Raw genomic sequence first — 24,347 nt, forward strand, 5'->3', positions numbered from 1 at the left:
CTTTAATTTTTGTCAATTTGATTACTATGTGTCTCAGCGTGTTTCTCCTTGGGTTTATCCTGCCTGGGACTCTTTGCGCTTCCTGGACTTGGGTGGCTATTTCCTTTCCCATGTCAGGGAATTTTTTAATATAATCTCTTCAAATATTTTCTCAGGTCCTTTCTCTCTCTCTTCTCCTTCTGGGACCCCTGTAATGCGAATGTTGGTGCGTTTAATGCTCTCCCAGAGGTCTCTTAGGCTGTCTTCATTTCTTTTCATTCTTTTTTCTTTATTCTGTTCCATGGAAGTGAATTCCACCATTCTGTCTTCCAGGTCACTTATCCATTCTTCTGCCTCAGTTATTCTGCTATTGATTCCTTCTAGTGTAGTTTTCATTTCAGTTATTGTATTGTTCATCTCTGTTTGTTTGTTCTTTAATTCTTCTAGGTGTTTGTTCTTTAATTCTCCTAGATTTTTGTTAAACATTTCTTGCATCTTCTCGATCTTTGCCTCCATTCTTTTTCTGAGGTCCTGGATCATCTTTACTATCATTATTCTGAATTCTTTTTCTGGAAAGTTGCCTATTTCCACTTTGTTTAGTTGTTTTTCTGGGGTTTTATCTTGTTCCTTCATCTGGTACATAGTCCTCTACCCTTTTATTTCGTCTATCTTTCTGTGAATATGGTTTCCGTTCCACAGGCTGAGGAATTGTAGTTTTTCTTGCTTCTGCTTTCTGCCCTCTGGTGGATGAGGCTATCTAAGAGGCTTGTGCAAGCTTCCTGATATATATGACATCTTCTTCAGCCAATCATCTGTTGATGCGCCCTTGTGTTGTTCCCATGTATTGGCTATTGTAAATAGTGCTGCTATATCTTTTCAAATTAGAGTTTTCATCTGTTTGTATATATACCTGGGAGTGGGATTGCTGGATCATATGGCAACTGTATTTTTAGTGTTTTAAGGAACCTACTATACTATTTTCCATTGTGGCTGTACCAATTTATATTCCCACCAACAGTGTGGGTAGGTTCCCTTTTCTCCACACCCTCTATGGCATTTATTATTTTTAGACTTTTTGATGACAGCCATTCTGACAGGTATGAGGTGATATCTCATTGTGGTTTTGATTTGCATTTCTCTAATAATTAGAGGTGTTGAGCATCTCTTCATGTGCCTGTTGGCCACCTGTATGTCTTCCTTGGAGAAATAACTGTTTAGGTCTTCTGCCCATTTTTTGATTGGGTCATTTGTCTTTTTCAATGTTGAGTTATATGTAGTGTTTGTATATTTTGGATATTATCCCTTTGTCAGTCACATCATTTGCAAACATTGTTTCCCAGTCCATAGGTTGTCTTTTCATTTTGTTTGTGATTTCCTTTCCTATGCAAAAGCTTTTAAGTTTGATTATGTCCCATTTGTTTATTTTTGTTTTTATTGCTTTTGCCTTGGGAGACTGATTGAAGAATATATTGCTATGATTTATGTCAAAGAATGTTATGCCTATGTTCTGCTCTAGGAGTATTACGGTTTCAGGTCTTACATTTAGGTCTTTAAACCAGTTTGAGTTTATTTTAGTATATGGTGCAAGGGAGTGTTCTAATTTCATTGATTGGCATGTAGCTGTCCAACTTTTCCTACAACACTTGTTGAAGAGATGGTCTTTTCTCCATTGTATCGTCTTGCCTCCTTTACCATAGATTAATTGACCATAGGTGCATGGGTTTATTTCTGGACTCTCTATTCTATTCCATTGATCTACATGTCTAGGGAAGGATTATGCCTCCAGCTTTGTTCTTTTTCCTCAGGATTGCTTTGGCAATTCTGAGCCTTTTGTGGTTCCATATAAATTTTAGGATTATTTCTTCTAGTTCTGTGAAAAATGTCATGAGTATTTTGATAGGGATTGCATTAAATTTGTAGACTGCTTTGGGTAGTATGGCCATTTTAACAATATTAATTCTTCCAATCCAAGAGCATGGGATATCTTTCCATTTCTCTGAATCATCTTCAATTTTCTTTATCAATGTTTCATAGTTGTCAGCATATAGGTCTTTCATCTCCTAGGTTAAGTTTATTCCTAGGTATTTTTTTGATGTGACTTTAAATGGGATTTTTTTTTAACTTTCTCTTTCTGATATTTCATTATTAGCGTAAAGAAATGTAACAAATTTCTGCATTTTAATCTTGTATCCTGCTACCTTGTTGAATTCATTTACTAGTTCTAATACTTTTTGCATGGATACTTTAGGGTTCTCTATATAGAGTATCATGTCATCTACAAATAGTGACAATTACCTCTTCCCTTCCAATTTGGATACCTTTTATTTCTTTTTCTTGTCTGATTGCTGTGGCTAGGGCTTCTAATACTGTGTTGGAAAGAACTGGTGAGTGTGGGCATCCTTGACTTGTTCCTGAATTTAGCAGTAAGGCTTTCAGCTTTTCACCACTGAGTATTATGTTGGCTATGAGTTTGTCATAAATGGCTTTTATTATATTGAGATATGTTCCCTCTATGCCCACTTAGGTGAGAGTTTTTATCATGAGTGTATGTTAAATTTTGTCAAAGGTTTTTTCTGCATCTATTGAGATGATCATGTGATTTTGTCGTTCCTTCTGTTAATATGTGTTGTATCACATTGATTCATTTGCATATGTTGAACCACCCTTGTGACCCTGGAATGACTCTGACTTGATCATGGTGTGTGATCCTTTTTTGTATTGTTGGATTTTGTTTGCTAATATTTTGTTAAGAATTTTTGCATCTATATTCATCAAAGATATTGGCCTGCAATTTTCTTTTTTATAGTACCTTTGTCTGGTTTTGGTATCAGGGTGATGGTGGCTTCGTAGAAGGAATTTGGGACTGTTTCCTCTTCTTCAGTCTTTTGGGATAGTTTGAGAAGGATAGGTATAAGTTCTTCTTTGTATGTTTTGTAGAATTCTCCAGTGAAGCCATTCGGTCCTGAAGTTTTGTTTGCAGGAAGTTTTTTCTCTTTTTTTTTTTTGTTGTTGTTAATTACAGATTCTATTTCACCTCTAGTGATCAGTCTGTTCAAATTATCTGTTTCTTCTTGACTCAGTTTTAGCAGGCTGTGTGTTTCTAGAAATTTGTCCGTTTCTTCTAGGTTGCCCAATTTGTTGGCATATAACTGCTCATAGTATTATCCTTTGAATTTTTTGTATTTCTGTGGTATCAGTTGTTATTCCTCCTCTTTCATTTCTTATTTTGTTTATTTGGGTCCTCACCCTTGGTGAGCCTGGCTAGAGGTTTGTCGATTTTATTTATCTTTTCAAAAACGAGCTCTTAGTTTTATTGATCTTTTCTATTGTTTTTTAATCTCTATTTAATTTCTTTTCTCTCTGATATTTTTATTTCCTTCCTTCTGCTGACTTTGGGTTTTGTTTGTTCTTCTGTTTCTAATTCTTTTAGGTGGTAGTTTAGGTTGTTTATTTGAGATTTTTCTTGTTTCTTTTTTCTGTGTGTGAAATAGGGAGCATTTTCTTTTTTTTTTAATTTTATTTATTTATTTTATTTATGGCTGTGTTGGGTCTTCTTTTCTGTGCGAGGGCTTTCTCTAGTTGTGGCAAGCGGGGGGCCACTCTTTATCGCGATGCACGGGCCTCTCACTATCGCGGCCTCTCTTGTTGCGGAGCACAGGCTCCAGACACGCAGGCTCGGTAATTGTGGCTCACAGGCCCAGTTGCTTCACGGCATGTGGGATCTTCCCAGACCAGGGCTCGAACCCGTGTCCCCTGCATTGGCAGGCAGATTCTCAACCACTGCGCCACCAGGGAAGCCCCTTTTCTTGTTTCTTGAGGAAGACCTGTATCACTATGAACCTCCCTCTTAGAACTGCTTTTGCTGCATCCCATAGATCTGGTAAGATTGTGTTTTCATTTTCATTTGTCATGAGGTATTTTCTCATTTCTTCTTTGATTTCACTATTGACCCATTTTTTTTTTAGTAGCATGTTGTTTAGTCTCCATGTGTTCATTCTTTTCCTGTTTTTCTTTCTGTGGTTGATTTCTAGTTTCATACAACTGCAGTCAGAAAAAAATGCTTGAAACAATTTCTATCCTTTAAATTTGTTGAGGCTTGTTTTGTGATCTAGTATGTGATCTAACCTAGAGAATGTTCCATGCACACTTGAAAAGAACGTGTATTCTGTTTTGTTTTGTTTTTTGGGGGGGAGGATGTAGTGTCCTGTAGATATCAATTTCATGTAACTTGTCTATTGTGTCATTTAGGACCTCTGTTTTCTTTTTTTCATTTATTTATTTATTTATTTATGGCTGCATTGGGTCTTCATTGCTGTGCACTGGCTTTCTCTAGTTGCAGCGAGTGGGGGCTACTCTTCATTGCGGTGCATGGGCTTCTCATTGCAGTGGCTTCTCTTGTTGTGGAGCATGGGTTCTAGGCACGCGGGTTGCAGTAGTTGCAGCACACAGGCTCAGTAGTTGTGGCTTGCAGGCTCTAGAGTGCAGGCTCAGTATTTGTGGTGCATGGGCTTAGTTGCTCTGCGGCATTTGGGAGCTTCCCGGACCATGGCTCGAACCCATATCCCCTGCATTGGCAGGTGGATTCTTAACACTGTGCCACCAGGGAAGTCCAGGACCTCTGTTGCCTATTGAATTTCTCTCTGAATGATTTGTTCATTGATGTCAGTGGGGTATTAAAGTCTCCTACTATTGTTCTGTTATTGTCAATTTCTCCCTTTACGTTTGTTGGTATTTGTTTTATAGATTTAGGTGCACCTATATTGAGTGCATATATGTTAACAACTGTAATATTCTCTACTCATATTGATCCCTTTATCATTATATAATGCCCTTCTTTGTCTTTCTTTATGGCCTTTGTTTTAAAGTCTATTTTGTCTGATATGAGTATTGCTACTCCTGCTTTCTTATCATTTCTATTTGCATGAAAAATCTTCTTCCATCCCCTCACTTTCAGTTTGTGTGTGTCTTTCAGACTGAAGTGAGTCTCTTGTAGGCAGTATATTGTAGGTTCTTGGTTTGTTTTTTTTTTAATCCAATCTGCCATTCTATGTCTTTTGATTGGAGCATTTAGTTCATTGACATTTAAATTAATTATTGATAGGTATGTTCTTATTGCCATTTCAATCCTTGTTTTATAGTTCTTCTTTGCTCATTTCTCCTTTTTGTTTTTCCTTTTGTGGTTTTATGGGTTTCTTTTGTAGTATGCTTGAGTTCCTGTATTTTTGGTTTTTGTGAATCTATTGCATATTTTTGATTTGTGGTTACCATGGAGTTCAAGTATGTTGTGACCCATAACTATATCTACTTGCTTTAAACTGATAGCCTTTTGAGTTCAAACACATTCTAAAAGATCTTTACTTTTATACTCCCCTTCTCCACACTTTGTGATTTTGGTGCCATATTTTATATCTTCATGCTTATCCTTTCACTGTTAATTGTAGTTATAATTGCTTTTATGACTTATTTTTATTGTATTTTAATCTATGCACTGGCTTATTTAAGTGATCCTCAATCCTCTTATATATGTGTCTTTCCTATTAATATTTTCCCTTTCCTATAGATTCTTGCTTGTCTTCTATTTTGCGAAGACCCTTCAACATTTCTGTTATGGTAGGTTTAGTATTGCTGAATTCTTTTAGTTATTTTCTTGTCTGAGAAATTCTTTATCTCTCTTTCTATTCTAAACAATAATCTTTTGGGGTAGAGTATGTTAGGTTGCAGGTCTTCCGTTTTCAGGACTTTGAATATATCATGTTACTCCCTGCAATAGGCTTTTATTATTGCTTTATAGACTTTTGAAGTGCATTTATTTACCAGTGTCAGAGTGGGAAAAAATGAAAAGGGAATGACTTTCTCTTTTGATTTTTATAAGCCATTCTAGAAACGATTAAAGTGAGGCATACAGGTATATAAACATTTCCTTTGTCCCAGAAAACATCATTGAGCAGCAATAACAAAAATATCTACCTGGATTTTCAACAAAATTAAGATATTTGCAGTAGTCATTATCTGTGGTTATAGTTGCTGAAGAAAAGGAACAGATTGTAAATTTTTCTAACTTGAATTTTGAAAAGTAAATTAAAAATGTCTTTTATATCTATAACTTTATGTGATCATGACATCATATTTTAAACCCTAATGAAAGGTTTGGATTTTCAGAATAGGGAGAATTTCTGAGAACAAGCACACCAAAACTTGCCAGCATGCAAGAGCCACTCCAGATTTGCAGACAAACCAGCCAAGCAACCACAGGCTTCTTCTCTTGCATTCACATCAGGAAAGCCAAATCAGAACAATTATTTTTCAAAACAATTTGTCTCAGTACACTCTTTTTATTCTAAAACCAATATCTATTCTTAAGATAAAACATATGTATAGATTCTGTCTCTTTTGGTTATGTATACAAAACTCTTTCTTTTCTCACTACCTATTTTTAGAAACTATTAATTTGAATTATTGAGTTCTTTTTTTAAGAAAAACATTTCATCTTAACGATCTAGCTTTAGAAAGCAAAATTCTTTACTTAAGCTATTTTAGGATTTATCTGATCTATTAAAAGGAAAAAGAGCTCTGAAGATAATCTCATCTAGTTTCTTTTTCTTTTTTTTGCAAAGTAAAAAAGATCAGATCATTGTATTCTTTCTCACAGCGTTTTTTTCTACTCAGTTATTTTTTCTTATCTATTTGCCAGTGAGCTTACTAATATTTTAGATAATTGCATTTTCTAAGATTAATATTCAACATGTGGCTATAATTCATTCAACTCTTAGCAATCTGAGGTTCTACTTGGCTGAAGTAAATTTTAAATTCCTAAATTAGTTCCAGGTTTTTTTAAATAGCATTTCATCCTTTATTTAAGGTATTTTTATATTTGTAATTAGTAGTAAATTGTAATTCTAAAAGGAAACTGAAAAGTAAGACAATTTTAAGTTCATGGGTGTAGCATTATCCCATAGACTGAATTGTGTCCCCCTCCCCCAGAATTTATCTGTTGAAGTCCTAATCCCCAATGTGACTGTATTTGGAGATAAAGCCTTTAAAGAGGTAACTAAGGTTAAATAGGTCATAAGGGTAAGATTCAAATCCAACATGATATCATTATAAGAAGAGGAGGAAACACCAGGGATGCACCAACACAGAAAAAAGACCATATGAACATACAGTGAGAAGACAGCTATCTGAAAGCCAAGGAGAGAGGCTTAGGAGAAACCAAACCTGTGGATACCTTGATCTTGGACTTCCATCTCCTAACTGTGAGAAAATAAATTTCATTTGTTTAAGCCACCCAAGTTTGTGGTATTTTCTTATGGCAACCCTAGCAAACTATACAACATCTGAGGCATTTAAATCACCAAGTACTTTTAAGCCACAGATAAATGCCTACAAATGATAATTTAAAAAAAAAAAACCACAGGAATCTTCCAAACAGTGTAACAGAAAAATAATAAACTGGTTCTATACACAATAGCAAATAGAATGACCATGTTTTAAGGACTACATCATGGACTTCCCTAGTGGCACAGTAGCTAAGAATCCACCTGCCAGTGCAGGGGATATGGGTTCGAGCCATGGTCCAGGAAGATCCCACATGCCACGGAGCAACTAAGCCCACGAGTCACAACTACTGAGCCTGCACACCACAACTACTGAAGCCTGTGCGCCCAGAGCCTGTGCTCCACAATAAGAGAAGCCACCACAATGAGAAGCCCACGCGCCGCAACGAAGGGTAGCCCCTCTTGCCGCAACTAGAGAAAGCCTGTGCACAGCAACGAAGACCCAATGCAACCAAAAGTAAATAAATAAATTTATTTATTAAAAAAAATGACTACATCATGGTTGAATTGATTGCTCCAAAACTGAGCCACATTCAGAGTTACCAACTTAATCACCATATATGTATTGGGACTCAGCCCAGAAAAGATACAGGGAAATCATACTTCCTCTGTGCACCACTACTACCTCTCTTATTGTCCTGATTGGACTTCCTGCTTCAAAGGAGACATTCAGGGCACCTGTTCTATTTCTACTTAGATTCCCAAACTAGAGGACATATAAAAACCCTCAAGCAATATTTTAAGAGTTGCTTTGCTAAAGTTACTGAATCCAAAATCTGACAAGGCCATGACCCTGTCTCAATTACATTCACTCTCCTTGAGTTTCTTTTGACCTTTTTGACAATTATAATTCATTTAGCATATATGCTGACCTTGGATAAAGTTGCTGAAGATATGCACCAATTTCAACCACATTCATTTCTAATCCATTATTTTTTTCCCCACCAATCTATGAATAATTCAGAATAATTGAAATCCTCAAGGAATATATTTTGAGTATAACCCTACTTTTAAAAATTTGTACCTTGCTTCAATTTGTCCCCATAATTTCATGATATCAGGAAGCTAAATGCAAATGCATTTTGGCTCTTAACTTTCACTTTTTAAAATTATATGCATGGGGTATTTCAACACATGAAAAAAATAATCCAACAGCTCGTATTCTTTCCTATCTTCTCATTCACATGTCATTCCAGTCACTTTATCAAAGATCCTACACCACACTGTGAACCAAGTGTCTGCTTGCTCTCCCCCACCTTTCCCACTGCTGCCTCACCTCAGGTGGTCTCTCATCCCCTCCTGCATTTGTCCATGCTATAGCAGCTTCTCTGTTGTCACATAACTCCTAACCACCACCTCCACAGTGAGGTTTGGTTCACTTCACTACTGGTGGCCTTGTGAATTCTAGGATCACCATCCTCCTTCTCTACACCCTGTTGTTCCAGTTACATTGGCCCCATGGAGAGGTGAGGTGGTAAGGCTGCTCTTCTGTTTACTGCCTTGTCTCTTAATTCCCTCCCCACTGTCCCCAAAGCACCACTAACATAAGGCTGCAGAATGGGTACTATGCTTTTCTGAAAAATTGTGGGAAAGACAGAGTGTATTACAATATAGGAAAAAACATAGAACTGGATGCTATATGAACAGAAATAAAGGTCCCCTTGGACCAGCACCTAAGTTCCTAGACTTGTTTCCACTACCCTCCTTCATAGTTCACTCTTACCCTCCTTTTCCCTTCACAGTGTGGTGCTAACCCTACTTTAGAAATATTCTAGTCCCTAACACAGGATTAACATACTACTCATAAGCTCTGTGCCTTGTATCTCACCTCCACCTAGAGCAATTCATCTGAAGCTGGACGTTTCCCCAAATCTGCATTGTTATATCTAGGATAATAGTCCTTGGGAATCTTCAGCAGAATTTTGGGACTCAAAGCATACACCTTTTCATGAAACCTTTGCTATTTTAGAGGACAGTTATGCCTCCTCACTCCTCCTATGGAAATCTAGTAGAAAACACACATGCACACACATACACATTCATGTGCACACATAGGTGCACCACATGTGTGCAAAGAGCATATGCACACACGGTCACACACATGCATATATATTCACATACATGTGTGTATGTACCATACCTTTCCCAAAAAACAGAACAACCAATCTCTTATCAATATTCTTAAGTCAGGAACCTGTAGAACACTTAAGAAGATTTTATTTGTTTGTGTGTGTGTGTGTGTTTTTGGTTTGTTTTTGTTTTTGTTTTTTTTTAATTAATTTATTTATTTATTTTTGGCTGTGTTGGGTCTTTGTTGCTGTGCGCAGGCTTTCTCTAGTTGCTGTGAGCAGGGTCTACTCTTCGTTGCAGTGCACGGGTTTCTCATTGCAGTGGCTTCTCTTGTTTCAGAGTACGGGCTGTAGGCACACCGGCTTCAGTAGTTGTGGCTCATGGGCTTCAGTAGTTGTGGCTCGTGGGCTCTAGAGTACAGGCTCAGTAGTTGTGGTGCACGGGCTTAGTTGCTGCGCAGCATGTGGGATCTTCCCAGACCAGGGCTTGAACCTGTGTCCCCCGCATTGGCAGGCGGATTCTTATGCACTGCACCACCAGGGAAGCTCTATGTGTGTGTGTTTATAAGAAGCTTTTAAATTTAGCTTTTCTTTACTTTTCACCAGATCAAATTCTCATACTGGGCTTTCTCCCTAATTAATCTCTGAAAGAGGAGGAAGAAGAGCAGAAAGCTTTTTAATTTCTCTATACAGATCAACCTGAGGCCAGGGATAAGATTTACATTTTCATTTATGCCACCAACAGAATTTTCAAATCCACTTTTTCTAAGAAGGAAATCTATATAATTATGTGTATGTATATTATAATACACATATGGTAAAGTGAATACATCATAAGTGTATAGTTCACTAAATTTTTACATATCTAAACCCTGCTGTGGCCCCTACCCACATCAAAATATAGAATATTATCATCACCCAGAAGTTTTGCTTGTACTCTTCCCAGTCAACACCAGCAATTCCTTTACTCCCCAGAGGTTTGACTTCTAAAAGTATGGATTAAATTTGCATCTTCTTGAACTTTATATAAAGGGAATCATATAGTATGTGCTTTTTGTGCCTGGCTTAACTTAATCAATAATTTTGTGATTCATTCATATTGTGGCTATATTAGTAGTTCATTCTTTTTTTATTGCTGTACAGTATTCTATTGTATGTATACACTACAATTTGTTCATCCATTCTCCTATTTATAGACTTTTAGGCAATTTACAATTTGGAGCTATTATAACTAAAGCTACTATGACATTCTTGTACACATTTTATTGAACATACGCACTAATTTCTATGCCCAGGTTTCAAATTTGGTTTAATCAATTTGCACTCTCACCAGCAATGTACAAAAGTCCAGCTGCTCTATATTCTTGCTAACACTCAATATTTTCAGTCCTTTTATCCTGAGTCTATTCTACCAAGACTTGTGATAAGTTTTAAGAAACTAAATGTTGTTGTGATATTCTTAAAAGCAACTTTTTTTTTTAAAGCAAGGAACATGACTTTTTTTTTTTTTAAATGGGAATTATTTATTTATTTATTTATTTATTTATTTATTTATGCCTGTGTTGGGTCTTCGTTTCTGTGTGAGGGCTTTCTCTAGTTGCGGCAAGTGGGGGCCACTCTTCATCGTGGTGCGCGGGCCTCTCACTATCGCGGCCTCTCTTGTTGCGGAGCACAGGCTCCAGACGCGCAGGCTCAGTAATTGTGGCTCACGGGCCTAGTTGCTCCGCGGCATGTGGGATCTTCCCAGACCAGGGCTTGAACCCGTGTCCCCTGCATTGGCAGGCAGATTCTCAACCACTGCACCACCAGGGAAGCCCAGCAACTTTTATTTTTATGGGTAAAAACCAAAAAAACAATAATTTCTAATATCTTTCAGATTGTATCATGATATATTCTGTGGGGTCACTCAAGAAATTATTATATATAATTTTGCCTTATCAGGGATTAGATAAAATGATACTGGATCATAAATTTCAGGTAGATCAAAGTTTACCAGCATCAACTGGTCATGTGACAAAAACATTCAGCCTGTACCAGCACATATATGAAGCGCACTTATAGCAATAATCTGTGGTAGACTGAAATATTGGAAGATTGTGAGAAGTAGAGTAACAAAGTTACTAAAGTCATAAAAGATTATCAATGGTAATCTATTATGACTAGGACTGGTAGGAGTTATGTTTTAGATTAATTACAAAAATGGCCATAATTATTTCCCTCTCTATCCCTTTGCAATGAATCTTTGCAGCTCCTCCTTTTAAGAATAGGAGTCAATTTTCCCTCTCCTTGAGTTTCGGCTGGTTTTATGACTTGTTTTGGTCAATAAAACCTGGTGAATTGACCCTGTACCAATTCCAAGTCTAGGCCTCAGGAGGCCTTGTTGGCTTATACTGGCTCTTGTAGAACCCTGCACATCCACAATGTGAACAAGCCCAGGCTAGACCTATATGGTGCAGTGACAGATCATCTCAGGTGACGCCATTCTAGGTCCAGCCAGCCATCATCTGAGAGAAGAATTATTCAGCTGGGCCTAGCCCAAATTGTTACCACATAGAATAATGAGTTAAATAAATGGCTGTTGTTTTAAGCCTCTAAGTTTTGAGATGGTTCGTTAGGCAGCAAAACCTAAGAAATACAAGAAGTATATCTCAAGTACTTGATGGAGAAGGAATTCTTAATTATTATTAGGAGAAATTCACATTTAAATTGCTTCTGAGTCCTGCCAACAGCTGCTGCTGATAGTGGTAGTCAACATTCACTGAATGGTATGTTAAGTACTTACATGTGATATCTCATTTATTCTTACCACAAATCTACTAGGTACCTAATCAATTACAGTTGAGGAAATTGATGTTTGCCTCACATAGTTTACTCCAAAGCTGACTCCAAAGCTGACGCTCTCAACCACTGCATCACCAGCTAAGAGCGAGAAGCTTACACTGACCCAATACTACCTTTCCTGCTCATCTCAATTTACAGGTAGTAAATTGATAGCCAAGAAAAGCTATGATTTGCCCAAAGCAGTTCCTTCTAACTCCCAGTCTAATATAGTCTTTTGTTAAAATTCTTTGTAGTCTATAAATTATATTAATGCTTATGATAAAAAATTGTGTTAGTTTGTAAAAGAAAATATGTAGGCTAAATATTCTAGAAAAATTCTCTTTCAACAACCTAGAAGGGATAATAAAATTTCTTCACTGTATGGAAACCTTATAAAATGTAATTTTAATAGTACAGTTTTGGAAGGAGTGCATTAGATGTACCTGGTTTATTCACATTGTATAAATAACATTTTAGGTACCAGGGAGAAAATGAGAAAATGGGACTGTATTTTTGTAAATATTTCTCGCAATTGTGTTGTAATTTTTTTTGGCTTTACAAAGTTATATTTTAGGTTTTTAATTTGGGGTCTGGGAGTGAGCAGAGAGAAGGCAGACAGTAGATCTTTTTTCAGTTTTGGAAATCCTCTGGGATTTCAAAAGAGGATCGAAATCTGCCTCAAGGGCCTCACAAACATGATTTGCTTTTTGAACTAATAAAACACCAAATTAATTTAGCTACATGTAAATTTGCCAAGCAGAAGTTAGCACTTCATAATTTATCTCCATCTTGAGCTGACAGAAGCCCTATTGGAAAGAGTTCCCTCAGGCTCATAAATCCAAAGCCATAAAATGCTTTTTAAAATAACACCAATGCTTCCCATCCCAAATTCTTTGTTATCGCAAATCACTAACAAGATCATTTGAAAACCAGAATAAATTCTATTGACTGAATGCGCTCAGATGTTGTGACAAAAACAGAGGAAAGTAACCATTATTGAGTGCCTGTGCAATAAAACTTTGTCTCATTTAGTTCTTGTGGCACTATGAGAGGTATTATTATACCCTTTTCAGGTACAGAAATCAAAGCTCAGAGAAATTAAATAAGTCGCCCAATGCCATAATGCTGGTAATGAGAAGAACCCAGATTCAAATTCAGGTCTATCTAATTCTAGAGCCCATGTTCTTTCCGTCATGCTACATAACTTCATTAAATCTGCATTAAACAAACTAATTACTAAATGGATATGGATCAGTTATACAGTATTTCTCACTCGTGTAAATCTGCAAAATAATGTCAACATGTGTTTTTAACTGGAAAATGAGGAGGGGGGGGCGTACCTTTCTATAGAAAGTATTTTAATGTCAGTAAACTTTCTCCTTCACAGGCAATAATCCTTACAGCAAACTAAATATTATATTAGTGAGATTGAAACTATTTTTTCCTCTAAAATAGTCTAGGAAAAAAATCTATTTTTTATCTCAATTTTCTTGTCCTTTTTCATAAATAGTAATAGTTTTGAGGGTGTTCAATACCTTAGAACTTAGGAATTTAGATCATTAGAAAATGTACAGCAAAGTTTTTTCTATGCAGAAATTATAACTATCTGTATAAAAGAAGACATGATTTATCTGCCTCCCTGCAAAGAGGAAGTGGGAGGGCATGAAGAAATGATCTCAGGTGAGGTGGGGTAGAATGATGAAGAGAAGTGTCTTTGCCTTTAGAGGCCCTGCATATTATGCAAACTTGTTTCTCATTCCAAGTAGACACTTGAATACTAGTTCCTCCCTCCCTCCCTTCCATCCTTCAACAACCACTTGTTAAGTATATCTAGGTACCAAGCACTGTTTGTGTTGGAAACAAAGATTAAGAGATTAAGTCTCTGTTCCCTAGGGAATCAAAATTTTAATGGGGAAGACAATCATGCAAACAAATAATTACAGTTCTGAGTTAGATGTTAGACATATGAACTAAGTATGGGAATACAGAGGAAGTCTTTCCTTCAGCTGGGAGGTATCAGGAAAGGTATCCTCAAGGAAGTGGCATTTGCAGGAAATCCTAACATATGAATTAAGATTTTCTAGGCAGAGAAGACATGGTAGGAAAGAGCCAGTCTAAGTTCAAAAGAGGGTGGCTAGAAGGGTCTAAAGGTAGGTGTTTACTGACCTTTACCCTCAAGAATAAAAGACGAAAAGTGGAGTCCAGTGAGGCTTTTCATAAATCAAAATTTAGTAAATCTGTCAATTTTATTCAGTGTTCCTAAAATTTCTTCTTAATGCAGAGAAGCATGATAAGGATGGGGTTGGTGATGAGTTATAACCTAAAATAACTTTCAAGGAACACAATATATCTAAAGTGTCATAAATTTTATATTAGAGCTGGGGTCAGCAAACTATGGCCCATAGGCCAAATTCTGTACTCTGCCATCTATTTTTATAAATAAAGTTTTATCAGAACACAGGTACACCACTCATTTACATATTGAGTAGAGCTGCTTTTGTACTACAACTGCAGAATAACTAGCTGCAACAGAAATTGTCTGCCCACAAAAATCTAACATTTACCATATGAGCCTTTAAGAAATTTTGTACTAGAGCTATATATCAACATGAGTAAGTGTCAGAAAAATAATACTGAGTTTAAAAAGTAAGTTTCAGTGTTATAAAGAATCATGTTATACAAAGCTTAAAAAGACCCCAAATTTACTACTGTTTAGAGATACATGTATTAAAAGTATAAAGACAGGCATGACAATAATAAATAAGACAATGTTTATCTCTTTGGAAAAGGGAGAGAAAGAGGAATGTAAACAGAGAGGGGTTTTAACAATTTGAAATGTTTTATTTCTAAAGCAAGGTGGTGAATACAAGTGTCTATTATATTATTCTCTATACCTTTTTTTGTATGACTGATGCATTTCATAACTTGAAAACTCTTGGTTGTACCAAAAAAATAAAAAGGAAAACTTAGATGGAGGAGTTATGTTGCAGATTCTACTGCCCCCAGATGGCTGCAACATCTTCCATCCCATATACTCTTACAATGTGGCTTTGACACCACTCCCATCTAGAGGCAGGGTCTCTACCCCCTCCCCCTGAAACTGAGTGGGCTTTTGTGAATGTTTTGGTCAAAAGAATATGGTAAAAGTGACACTATGTGACTTTCAAACTAGGCCATAACAAGTGATACAGCTTACACTTTGCTCACTGGAATTCTCACTGTTAAAATCTTCAACTACCATGTAAGCAGCCTGACTGCTTTGAGGCAGCCACGCTGTGAGAAAGTCCAATTCAGCCCAGAGAGAGCGACCACATGGAGAAGTCCTGAGACTTCTTACGGAGAGATGCCTAGCTAGTTCCCTACTGTTCTAGTCCCCATTCTTCCAGTTCTAACTGCATCTGACTGCAGCAGCATGACATATTCTGATCCAGAACTCCAGCTTTCCAACTAAGCCATTTCAGAATTCCTGTCCCACAGAAACTGAGAAACAGTAAAATGACTGCTATTTTAAACCTCTAAAATTTGTTTTGCAGAGCAAGTTGTAAATGGAAGTTGAACACTAAATTGACCCCATCATCAGGAAGTTAAACTCTAACAGCCTTCAGTGGAGAAATCTGAGCAAAATTGATCCAAAAACCCTCAGAAAGGTTGAACAATAAGAAGGACCAATCTCAGGAGGCATGTGACTGAAAACAGGAATAAACTGCAGGTGTTTAATGAGAATCCCAGATCCCCAGTCCTATTTGAACCATCAGGTATTCCACAGAACCAGAGCACTCACTGCAAGAAGGATGAGGATTATTCTCTGGACAAAGTGGATGGGGAGGCCTCCAGAGAAACAAAAGACGGATAGCTGAAGGGTAAAGAACACTGGCTAAAGAGGAAGGACATGGGAAATTTAAGCTCTAACCCTGTCACTCATTGATTACATGTCCTTGTCCAAATCATTTTCTCCTTTGTTAAAGAGCTTAGACAGGAATGATCTATGAAGTAGATTTCCACAATAAAAATCTGTGATTCAATTAAAAAGAGAACACCCTTTAAAATATGGCTAGTTTAAGTAATGAATCACGATATGAAGTGCTTTTTAGTCAATGGAAATTCTAGTTCACTTCTTGTAACATGTAGTTCTTTTAGAAATAGCATTAGAAACTATAATAGAAAACCTCCAGTTAAGGTACTTCTAATGTTTTGTTTTTCCCCACAAGGGACCAATCAAAAGAGTGTGGGCCTGTGGAAAACTGTATGGAGGTTTCTCAAAAAACTAAAAATACAACTATCATATGACCCAGCCATTCCACTCCTGGGTATTAAAAAAACCCCACTAATTCAAAAAGATACATGCACCCCAACAATGTTCATAGCAACATTATTTACAATTGCCAAGATATGGAAGCAATCTAAATGTCCATCAACAGATAAATGGATAAAGAAGATGTGAGATATAAATACACACACACACACACACATATATGCACACAGTGGAATATTACTCAGCCATAAAAAAGAATGAAATTTTGCCATTTGCAACAACATGGAGGAACTTGGAGGGTATTATCCTAAGTGAAATAAGTCAGACAGAGAAAGACAAATACTGTATGATATCACTTATATGTGGAATCTAAAAAATAAAACAAACTAGTGAATATAACAAAAAAGTAACAGACTCACAGATATAGAGAACAAACTAGTGGTTACCACTGGGGAGAGGGTAGGGAGGAGGGGCAAAATAGGGGTAGGGGATTAAGAGGTACAAACTACTATGTATAAAATAAATAAGCTACAAGATTATATTGTACAGCACAGGGAATATAGCCAACAGTTTATAATAACTATGAATGGAATAGAACCTTTAAAAATTGTGAATCACTATATTGTATACCTGAAACTTATATAATATTGTACATCAACTATACTTCAATTAAAAGAAAAAAGGGGGAAAAAAAGAGGCTGTGAGCCAAGGTATAGGGAACTGAAGGAATATGTATGAATCTAGGACTGTAAAAATGTTACAGTCCCTAGACCCAAAGAAATAAAAGAAGGGGGCTTCCCTGGTGGTGCAGTGGTTGAGAATCTGCCTGCCAGTGCAGGGGACACAGGTTCAAGCCCTGGTCCGGGAAGATCCCACTTACTGCGGAGCAACTAAGCCCATGTGCCACAACTACTGAGCCTGTGTTCTAGAGCCCGCGAGCTACAACTACTGAGCCCACATGCTGCAACTACTGAAGCCCGTATGCCTAGAGCCCGTGCTCTGCAACAAGAGAAGCCAACACAATGAGAAGCCCACACACCGCAACGAAGAGTAGCCCCCACTCGCTGCAACTAGAGAAAGCCCGCGTGCAGCAACGAAGACCCAACACAGCCAAAAGTAAATTAAAAAAATAATAAAATAAAAGAAGGGAGAGGTTACCAGAACATGGAAAAGTGAGTCATGCAGAGCAGGTCCCTTTTGGAGGAGTAGTGACTTCCCAGGAAGGCGAGGTGACCTTTCAGGAAGAAAGCCAGGGGAATAAATATACTGACCTCCCTCTCTTCCCATCCTGCAGTTTCCTGTCTGTGCTTCCTCCCCACTGGCCAAACTCAGTTGGAAGCCTGAGAGCACTGACCCCATTGATGTACTCTCTGCCCTTGAACTCCAGGACAGCCAGCCGGTAGAGAGTGGCCCTGGAGGAGCAAAAGGAAGGTAATCATCAAAGATGTGCGGATGAAAAGGTGGTAATCAGAACTTTAGAGACCAGATTGAAATTCACTTTACATATATATGTGTGTGTGTGTTGACTTTGAGAAAATGAGATATTCTGAGGGGTGATAAGATTCTAGAATATTTAGTTCTACGATCAATCTTTTATCTTTCTGTTTTGCCTCTTTTAACTTGAACGAATACTGAATCATGACAGATGGCATAAACTTTAGTATTTGCTTCTCATCCATGTAAATAATTCCTCTTTTCTTTCCTTGCTCACATCCAAGTTGTTTCAGCTACACATCTGGTAATAAGGCATGGTATGTCAGAACTCTCTGATATTATGGTTTTTGTCAGAGAACTTCTATCTTGTTTTTAAAACCGGGCAGCTTCCTAAGCAGACAACAGCATTGCAGGGGAAGAGAAAACCTTAGTTACAACATGCACTATGTGGAGAAACACAGAAGGATGTATTTTGTTACATATAAAAGCACTCTTTGCAGTTATTTATAGCCTAAGTAACATACTATTCACAAAAGCTCATGTTTCCAGATGTAATTAATTTGGTCTGCACAGGACAAATGTATCTTTTCTGAGTCTCACAGCTCTAAGCCCTGTTCTGTCAATCATTTGGGATCTACACTGACTAGATTAACCGAAATCCTATACTGTCCCAGTAGATACCCAATGTTGACAGTAGTTTCCCTCCATCCTCCCCTCCCCCCCACCAAGGGTTCTCCATGGAAGACCCACCACATTAAGAAGGACAAATTGTCTTATGGGAATGAGTACAGGAGATCTTGACTAGTTCTTCTTTCAGAACTTTTCTACTTCCCTGCAAAACTTTAGACCGCATTTCCAACTGTCACTTAGATATCTCCATGTAGGTATATTTTGGATGCATTTCAAATGCTACACAGTGCAAAGGGAACTCACTGAATTTTCCCAGTTTGCTTCCTCTTCTAGTTAAGAGCGTCACCATCTACCAAAACCATCATTTAAGTCTCCCAAACTGGAAACTTGGGAATTATTCTTAGCATTCCATTTTCCTCATTACTCATATCCACACATTCTACAAGTCTGATAGGCTTGATTTTTCTAGAATACTCTAGAAGCTACCCTTTCTTCTCTCACCCATTGCCACAAATTTCACCAAAACTGACACAATTGCCTCTTCAATAAGCTTTCTGACAGCATCTCCCCCTCCTCTCCTTGTCCCTTAGTTTTTCCCTAAGGCATCCTTCCACATTCCTTCTTCTGTCTTTCCAAAGGCATATTTAATCACAACAGTGGACTCCTTTAAAAACCTTAGTTTCTCCCTGGGGCCCACAAAATCTACTGCTTTGAATGCTAATATTCACACTGTGTTCTTTTCCATTTAGTCAACCTTTCTCTTATATGCAATCTCTTCTGACCTGTAAAAATGCATACCTCCTGTCTTTGCTTAAGCACTCTCTCCTCTTTGGGCATTCTGTACTTAACTAAATCCTCTCCATAATAATAGCACAAAAATAATTTATTGTGTACCAGCAAGGGATAGGCACTATGCTAAACTCTCTACACTCATTAGATGTTATAAGCACCATTTTACATTGAGGAAATTGAAGTAAATAATTCGTCCAAGATCACATTTTAAGAAAACAGCAAAACTGGGTTTACAATTCAGGTCTATCTCAATCCGCGAACTGAACACTTAAATGCTGCCTTCATTACAATATACCATTTAACTCAGGTCAAGTTGTACCCCTATCTTTAAGCTCACAGATCATTCTAGTCCCCCCTCACTCATCTCTAATTGTTGTTTTAACCAACAACAGACTATTTAGTACTAAATTATTCTTCAATATTTTCATTTTTTCTAAATCTTATCTGAATTGGATTGTAAATTCTTTGTGAGCGGAGAATTTAAAAAAAAAAATCTTAACATGCCTCCGCAATGGCATAGCATATCCTATAATAGCAAATAGCTATCTCTTATTGGGGCAGGTTATAAGCATGTTTAATATTTACACATGTAATGAATACTCAGTATTTGCTTTACTTAAATCAGGAGCAGACAAGATGAATTATATTTAGAGGATACAGTGAATGTAAAATTTTCAACAAGAGCAGAGACCGAAGTGTGTATCTGTATTCCATTTTTTTCTGTCCCTCCCATGTTGGGCCATCTTTTTTTATCATACTACTGGACTTCTCCGTACTTGCAGTTATCTTAAGTGGTTATTACAAAAATGCTGCTCTACCTTTAAGGTAATAATTTCCACCAGCCTGAATAGTCACGTTATGGATTTTGGCCAATATTAAGTCAAAATCTTATATATATAATTTTTTCTACCTTCATATGCTCTCTCCCTTCTTATTTGAAATAAGCCCACTGTTCGGTGTGTTAGGTAACCCTGCTTTGGGCCTGTTTCGGAGAATTTATTCCTGGTAGGCTCTCTGGAATTCCTTCTTCGGGGGTGTGTAATTTTGCATCTTTTAAAAGCATTTTCCATGACCCCGCAATCCCTTAGGCCAAATGCTCACTAACCCGGAAGGTCCACAAACGGAAACCGCGAGAGGCCCTCCGGGCGACGGCACCAACGCCTCCGTGGCCCGAGGTCCGGTTGCGAGCTCAGCGGGCCCGTAGAGGGCGATCCCAGCCGGCCCCGCAGCCTGCAGGCCTAGGGCCGCCACCTCGGCCCAGCGGCGGGAAACCCCAGGAAGCTGGTTTCCGCGCGAAGGCAGCATTCGGGCGGGCGGGAAACGAGTTCGCGAAGCAGAAGGATCCCCAAGGCCTTTCCTTGGTGGCCGGCTCCACCAGGCCGCGTGGCTGGCGGTGTCTGGCTGAGCGCGGTGAAGCGGGTTCATTTCCTTACACGCTTTCTCACAAATCTAGGCCGCGCCCGCGCGCACGCACACCGCTTCTCATGATCATACAAGTGCACGTCAGAGTTTCTCATCTTTGGTGTGTTTTTGAGACCACAGAACCGAATCGGCTAAGCCTGAGGAGTCGCTCGCGCTCTGGGTCGCGAAACCGAGACCAAGGGTGCAACGCATGTGGGCTGCCTTCTAACCGCCAGACACCCGAAGACTAGAGGGCGTGTCCAGGGCCCAGGTGCACGCTGAGGCGCAAGTAACGGCTCTCGGCGGCCCCGCCCCTCCGCCCCGCCCTCCCCGCACCCGCCCATTTTAGTTCCCTCAGGTCTATAGCCACTTCCCCGGTCGCTTCCTCTTTAAGGCGGAGCCCGGGGTAGATCTCGCGAGATCTGGGTTGGCGCCGTGACCTCCATGTGGGAGCTAGAGCTCTATAAGTAAACACTCCGCGCGGTGCAGACAAGGCTGTTTCCTATTTGTGAGGCGGGGGCTGCGAAAGCAGCCGCGCTTCCGACTGGTTCCGGTTTCCTTCCCTCCTCAGCTCTCTTAGGTGGGCTCGCGGTCTAGCATTCGCCGCCGCCTGTCGGGCCCGGCGTCTGGTCGGTCTTCCTCGCTTGTGCGCGCGCTCGCCCGCTGGCCGCGGAGAACCAGAGCAGCCGGAGAAGCGGCGCGGGCCGGGCGGGGCGCGGCGCCCGGAGCGCAGGGGGAGACAAAGCGAAGCCGGCCCCTTCTCCCGGCGCCGAGATGTGGATCCAGGTTCGCACCATCGACGGCTCCCAGACGCGCACCATTGAGGACGTGTCTCGGAAAGCCACAATTGAGGAGCTGCGCGAACGGGTGTGGGCGCTGTTCGACGTGCGGCCCGAGTGCCAGCGCCTCTTCTACCGGGGCAAACAGGTGAGGCGCGTCCACCGCACCCCTCTGGAAGCCCAGCAAGGGCAGCGGGGCGCCACGGGGATGCGTGGGCTGGGCGGGCCGGAGGGCTTGGTGCACCGCGCGCGCAGAGCGCACCTAGCTCCACTTCGGGTGGGCAACCCGCGAGGCTCAGAGTGCGGCCCTGGGCCCGCCTACAGGGCGCAGCGGGGTCCTGGTCGACCCCGTTGCAGGTGCGCTCGGCGGGGGCGCCCCGAGCGCCGAGACCTCATCGCCCTTACCAAGCGGGTCACCAGCCGCAGGCACAGCCCGCCAGAGCGCCTGGGTTCCCTCGCTTCCCGCGCTTGGTGGGGTCCGGGGCCCCTGGAGGGCGGGGAGGGCAGCGGGCTCTGGCGGCCATGCCGAAGCGCGGGTGGGGAGGGTCGGAGGCCCCCGCTCCCAGCCGCGCTGACCCGGCTCACGGCTCGTATCGCTTCCGTATCTCTGCCGGGCTCCGGGCTCCCAAATAGGAGGGGAAACATACATTGCTCCCTCTGGGGCATAAGACCCGAAGTCTGTCTCCTCACTGTGGAAGGGATTTGTATATACTGAAGATTCGAAGGGTTTACAGAACTTCTGGCCCTCGCTTCCCTCACCTCTTTTCCTATAATCAAATCTGTCGTGGGGCAGATTAGAGACCTGGGCTGAAGAAGCTGTTGATGTAACCCGGGACAGGTTTAAACTGCCCAGTGTTTGCCAAGGGGGTTGTTCGCAGAGTGAAAAGCAGTGTAAAAGATTCGTTTTGCTCTTATTTTTCACCTTCTAATAGACCCCTCACTCAAGCTTTTAACACAGCAGTTGGAGCATAGCCAGCGGTACATACTTGAAGGCTGAAAGTGTTTTTTGGCGGTGAGGGTGTCTGTGGGCGTCACTGGTAGTTGAACAGTTTAGCCTTGGTCTGGCCCATTGAAGAAGATTTTTCCTACTCACATGGCCTGTACCTAGAGACCCAGACCCATCCTATTTTATTGCCTTTTTCTTTTTTAAAAAACGTTAATCCACTAAAGAAGTTGGCATCCTCCAGTTGGTAGATCATAGTTTGGCTCCAATCCTGTGGTTTGAAATAAGTGTAACTCTCTTTGATTTGGTAGAAGTAGCCGTTTTCCTACAGCCAAAGGGTTTGAAAGGAATATTTTTCTCCCCTTCCTAGGCTTACCCTTTGAAAACTGCCCAGAAATTTCAGAGTAACAAGATTACACTCTGAGAAAGAGCCAGGGGTTTTTTTGTTTTCAAGTAAACGATAGCATCTTTGATATGTGTTAGTAGCCAGTTTTATATTGATCTTCTAGTGTTAGACTTGTAAAAATAGCTGTTCAATTTAGTTGTAAACTTTGCTTTAGAAATAAATGTATGTGTATTAAACACTATGTAGCTTTATATTGCTATGCCTCCAGTGGCTGACACCTTTTTATCTTTTGGTCAAAAGTGAAAAGCATGTAATCAAGTTTATTGAATTTTATTTTCTAGCTAGGAACCAATAGTACATGAATTCCTGGGATACTTTGGTGACTTCACCAGAGATAGAAATGAAGCATGAAAATGTATTCCTGGGCGACACCCCTTACAGTCTAATTATCAAATACGATAAAAAGAAAATGTGCACCTGGCTGTCTTTAGGAAAAGGTAGGGATTGGGATAAATTCAAGGCAACAGGGTACATTTTCAGGAAACCAGGAGGCTATTCCAGGTTCAGGGAAAAACTTGAGGATAACAACATTATGTACCTCCTAACCCAGGACAGTTGATAACTCCCTACTTTGATTTCACTATAGGGATAAAGCAGTAGGAATTAGGAATGGACCTTGGGTGCTGTACTTAGTTGGAGACAGAAGGAAGACATCGCTGAAGCTGTGTTTGTTCCTTATGAGCTGACAGGTAGCCATGGCAGTGATTATTATCTCTATTCTCCTTTCCTCTTTGGTGTCTACAGTCCTTGGACAGGATAGTGTGTCCTACTGTTGGATTGGTGTCACAGGGCTGCCCTTATCCTGTAAAACGCCTTTGTGCTTATTAGAAAAAGGCCACCCCTTCCTCAAGATGCCTTACTGCCACATAGTGAAAAATGTCATAAATAAAATCAAATTTACAGTGTCCATGATGTAAATGGTCTCCCCCCTCCCCCCACCTTTGTATGTTAGATCTGCCGCTTTTAATCCTTGGAAAACATCAGAATCACCTGTGGATATTTATTATAGATGCTCAGCTCACCCTAGAATTGCAAGTGGTTGAATTTAACAAGACCCCATGGGAGAGTCTGATGAGCACCAGAGTTTGAAAATGAATGTTGAAGGATAGCTTCATACTAGTTTCTTACTGTTCAAAGTATGGTCCCTGGATCAGCAGGACCAACAGCATTAGTTTCACCTGGGAACCTCACACCAGACCTACTGAAGTAGAATCTGTATTTTAACAAGGTCCCCAGGTGGTCTGTATGCAAATGAAGCTTGAGAAGCTCTGTAATTATGTGATTCTCTCTACTTAAAGAGTCAGAATGGAGAGCAGCAATTCAGGGCTGTAAGTTCCAGTTAAAGTAGGGTAACCTCATTTGGATATTCTTCTCTGGGAAGTTGAGTTTGCACCCTGGGGGTTGGGGGTTTTTTTTAAGGAAGAGTTATATTGGTGGATCTCTAAATCTTTTTGAGAATCCAGAGTTTTTCCTACTTCGAAAGGATTCTCTACCTTCTTCTCTTTCCT

At 39.8% G+C, this 24,347-nt stretch overlaps 2 protein-coding genes across 2 annotated transcripts in view; one reads left to right on the plus strand and one right to left on the minus strand.

Moving 5' to 3' along the window:
- Window positions 1-16,425: 16,425 nt before the first annotated feature.
- On the minus strand, window positions 16,426-20,991 carry LOC309664955 (uncharacterized protein). The gene is made up of 2 exons (XM_082471126.1): window positions 20,416-20,991; window positions 16,426-17,866 (listed from the first exon to the last, which is right to left on the minus strand). Exons 1-2 carry the CDS (start codon window positions 20,733-20,735, stop codon window positions 17,692-17,694), a joined length of 495 nt encoding a protein of 164 aa, XP_082327252.1. The 5' UTR covers window positions 20,736-20,991; the 3' UTR covers window positions 16,426-17,691.
- Window positions 20,992-21,124: 133 nt separating this feature from the next.
- UHRF2 (ubiquitin like with PHD and ring finger domains 2) overlaps window positions 21,125-24,347 on the plus strand; it is a 74,892-nt gene continuing 71,669 nt past the window's right edge. Inside the window, exon 1 of the mRNA XM_082470936.1 lies at window positions 21,125-21,638. Within this exon, the coding sequence (XP_082327062.1) occupies window positions 21,486-21,638 (153 nt within the window). The 5' untranslated portion in view covers window positions 21,125-21,485. The remainder of the gene's footprint in view (window positions 21,639-24,347) is intronic.

The sequence above is a fragment of the Balaenoptera physalus genome (assembly GCF_965194825.1).
Source record: "Balaenoptera physalus genome assembly, chromosome: 7".
Classification (NCBI taxonomy): domain Eukaryota; kingdom Metazoa; phylum Chordata; class Mammalia; order Artiodactyla; family Balaenopteridae; genus Balaenoptera; species Balaenoptera physalus.

Coding starts and splice junctions, on each gene's coding strand:
- LOC309664955 (XM_082471126.1), bottom strand. CDS start 20,735: ATGAACCCGCTTCACCGCGCTCAGCCAGACACCGCCAGCCACGCGGCC. Junction 17,867..20,415: donor TCCGTTTGTGGACCTTCCGG/GTTAGTGAGCAT, acceptor TTGCTCCTCCAG/GGCCACTCTCTACCGGCTGG.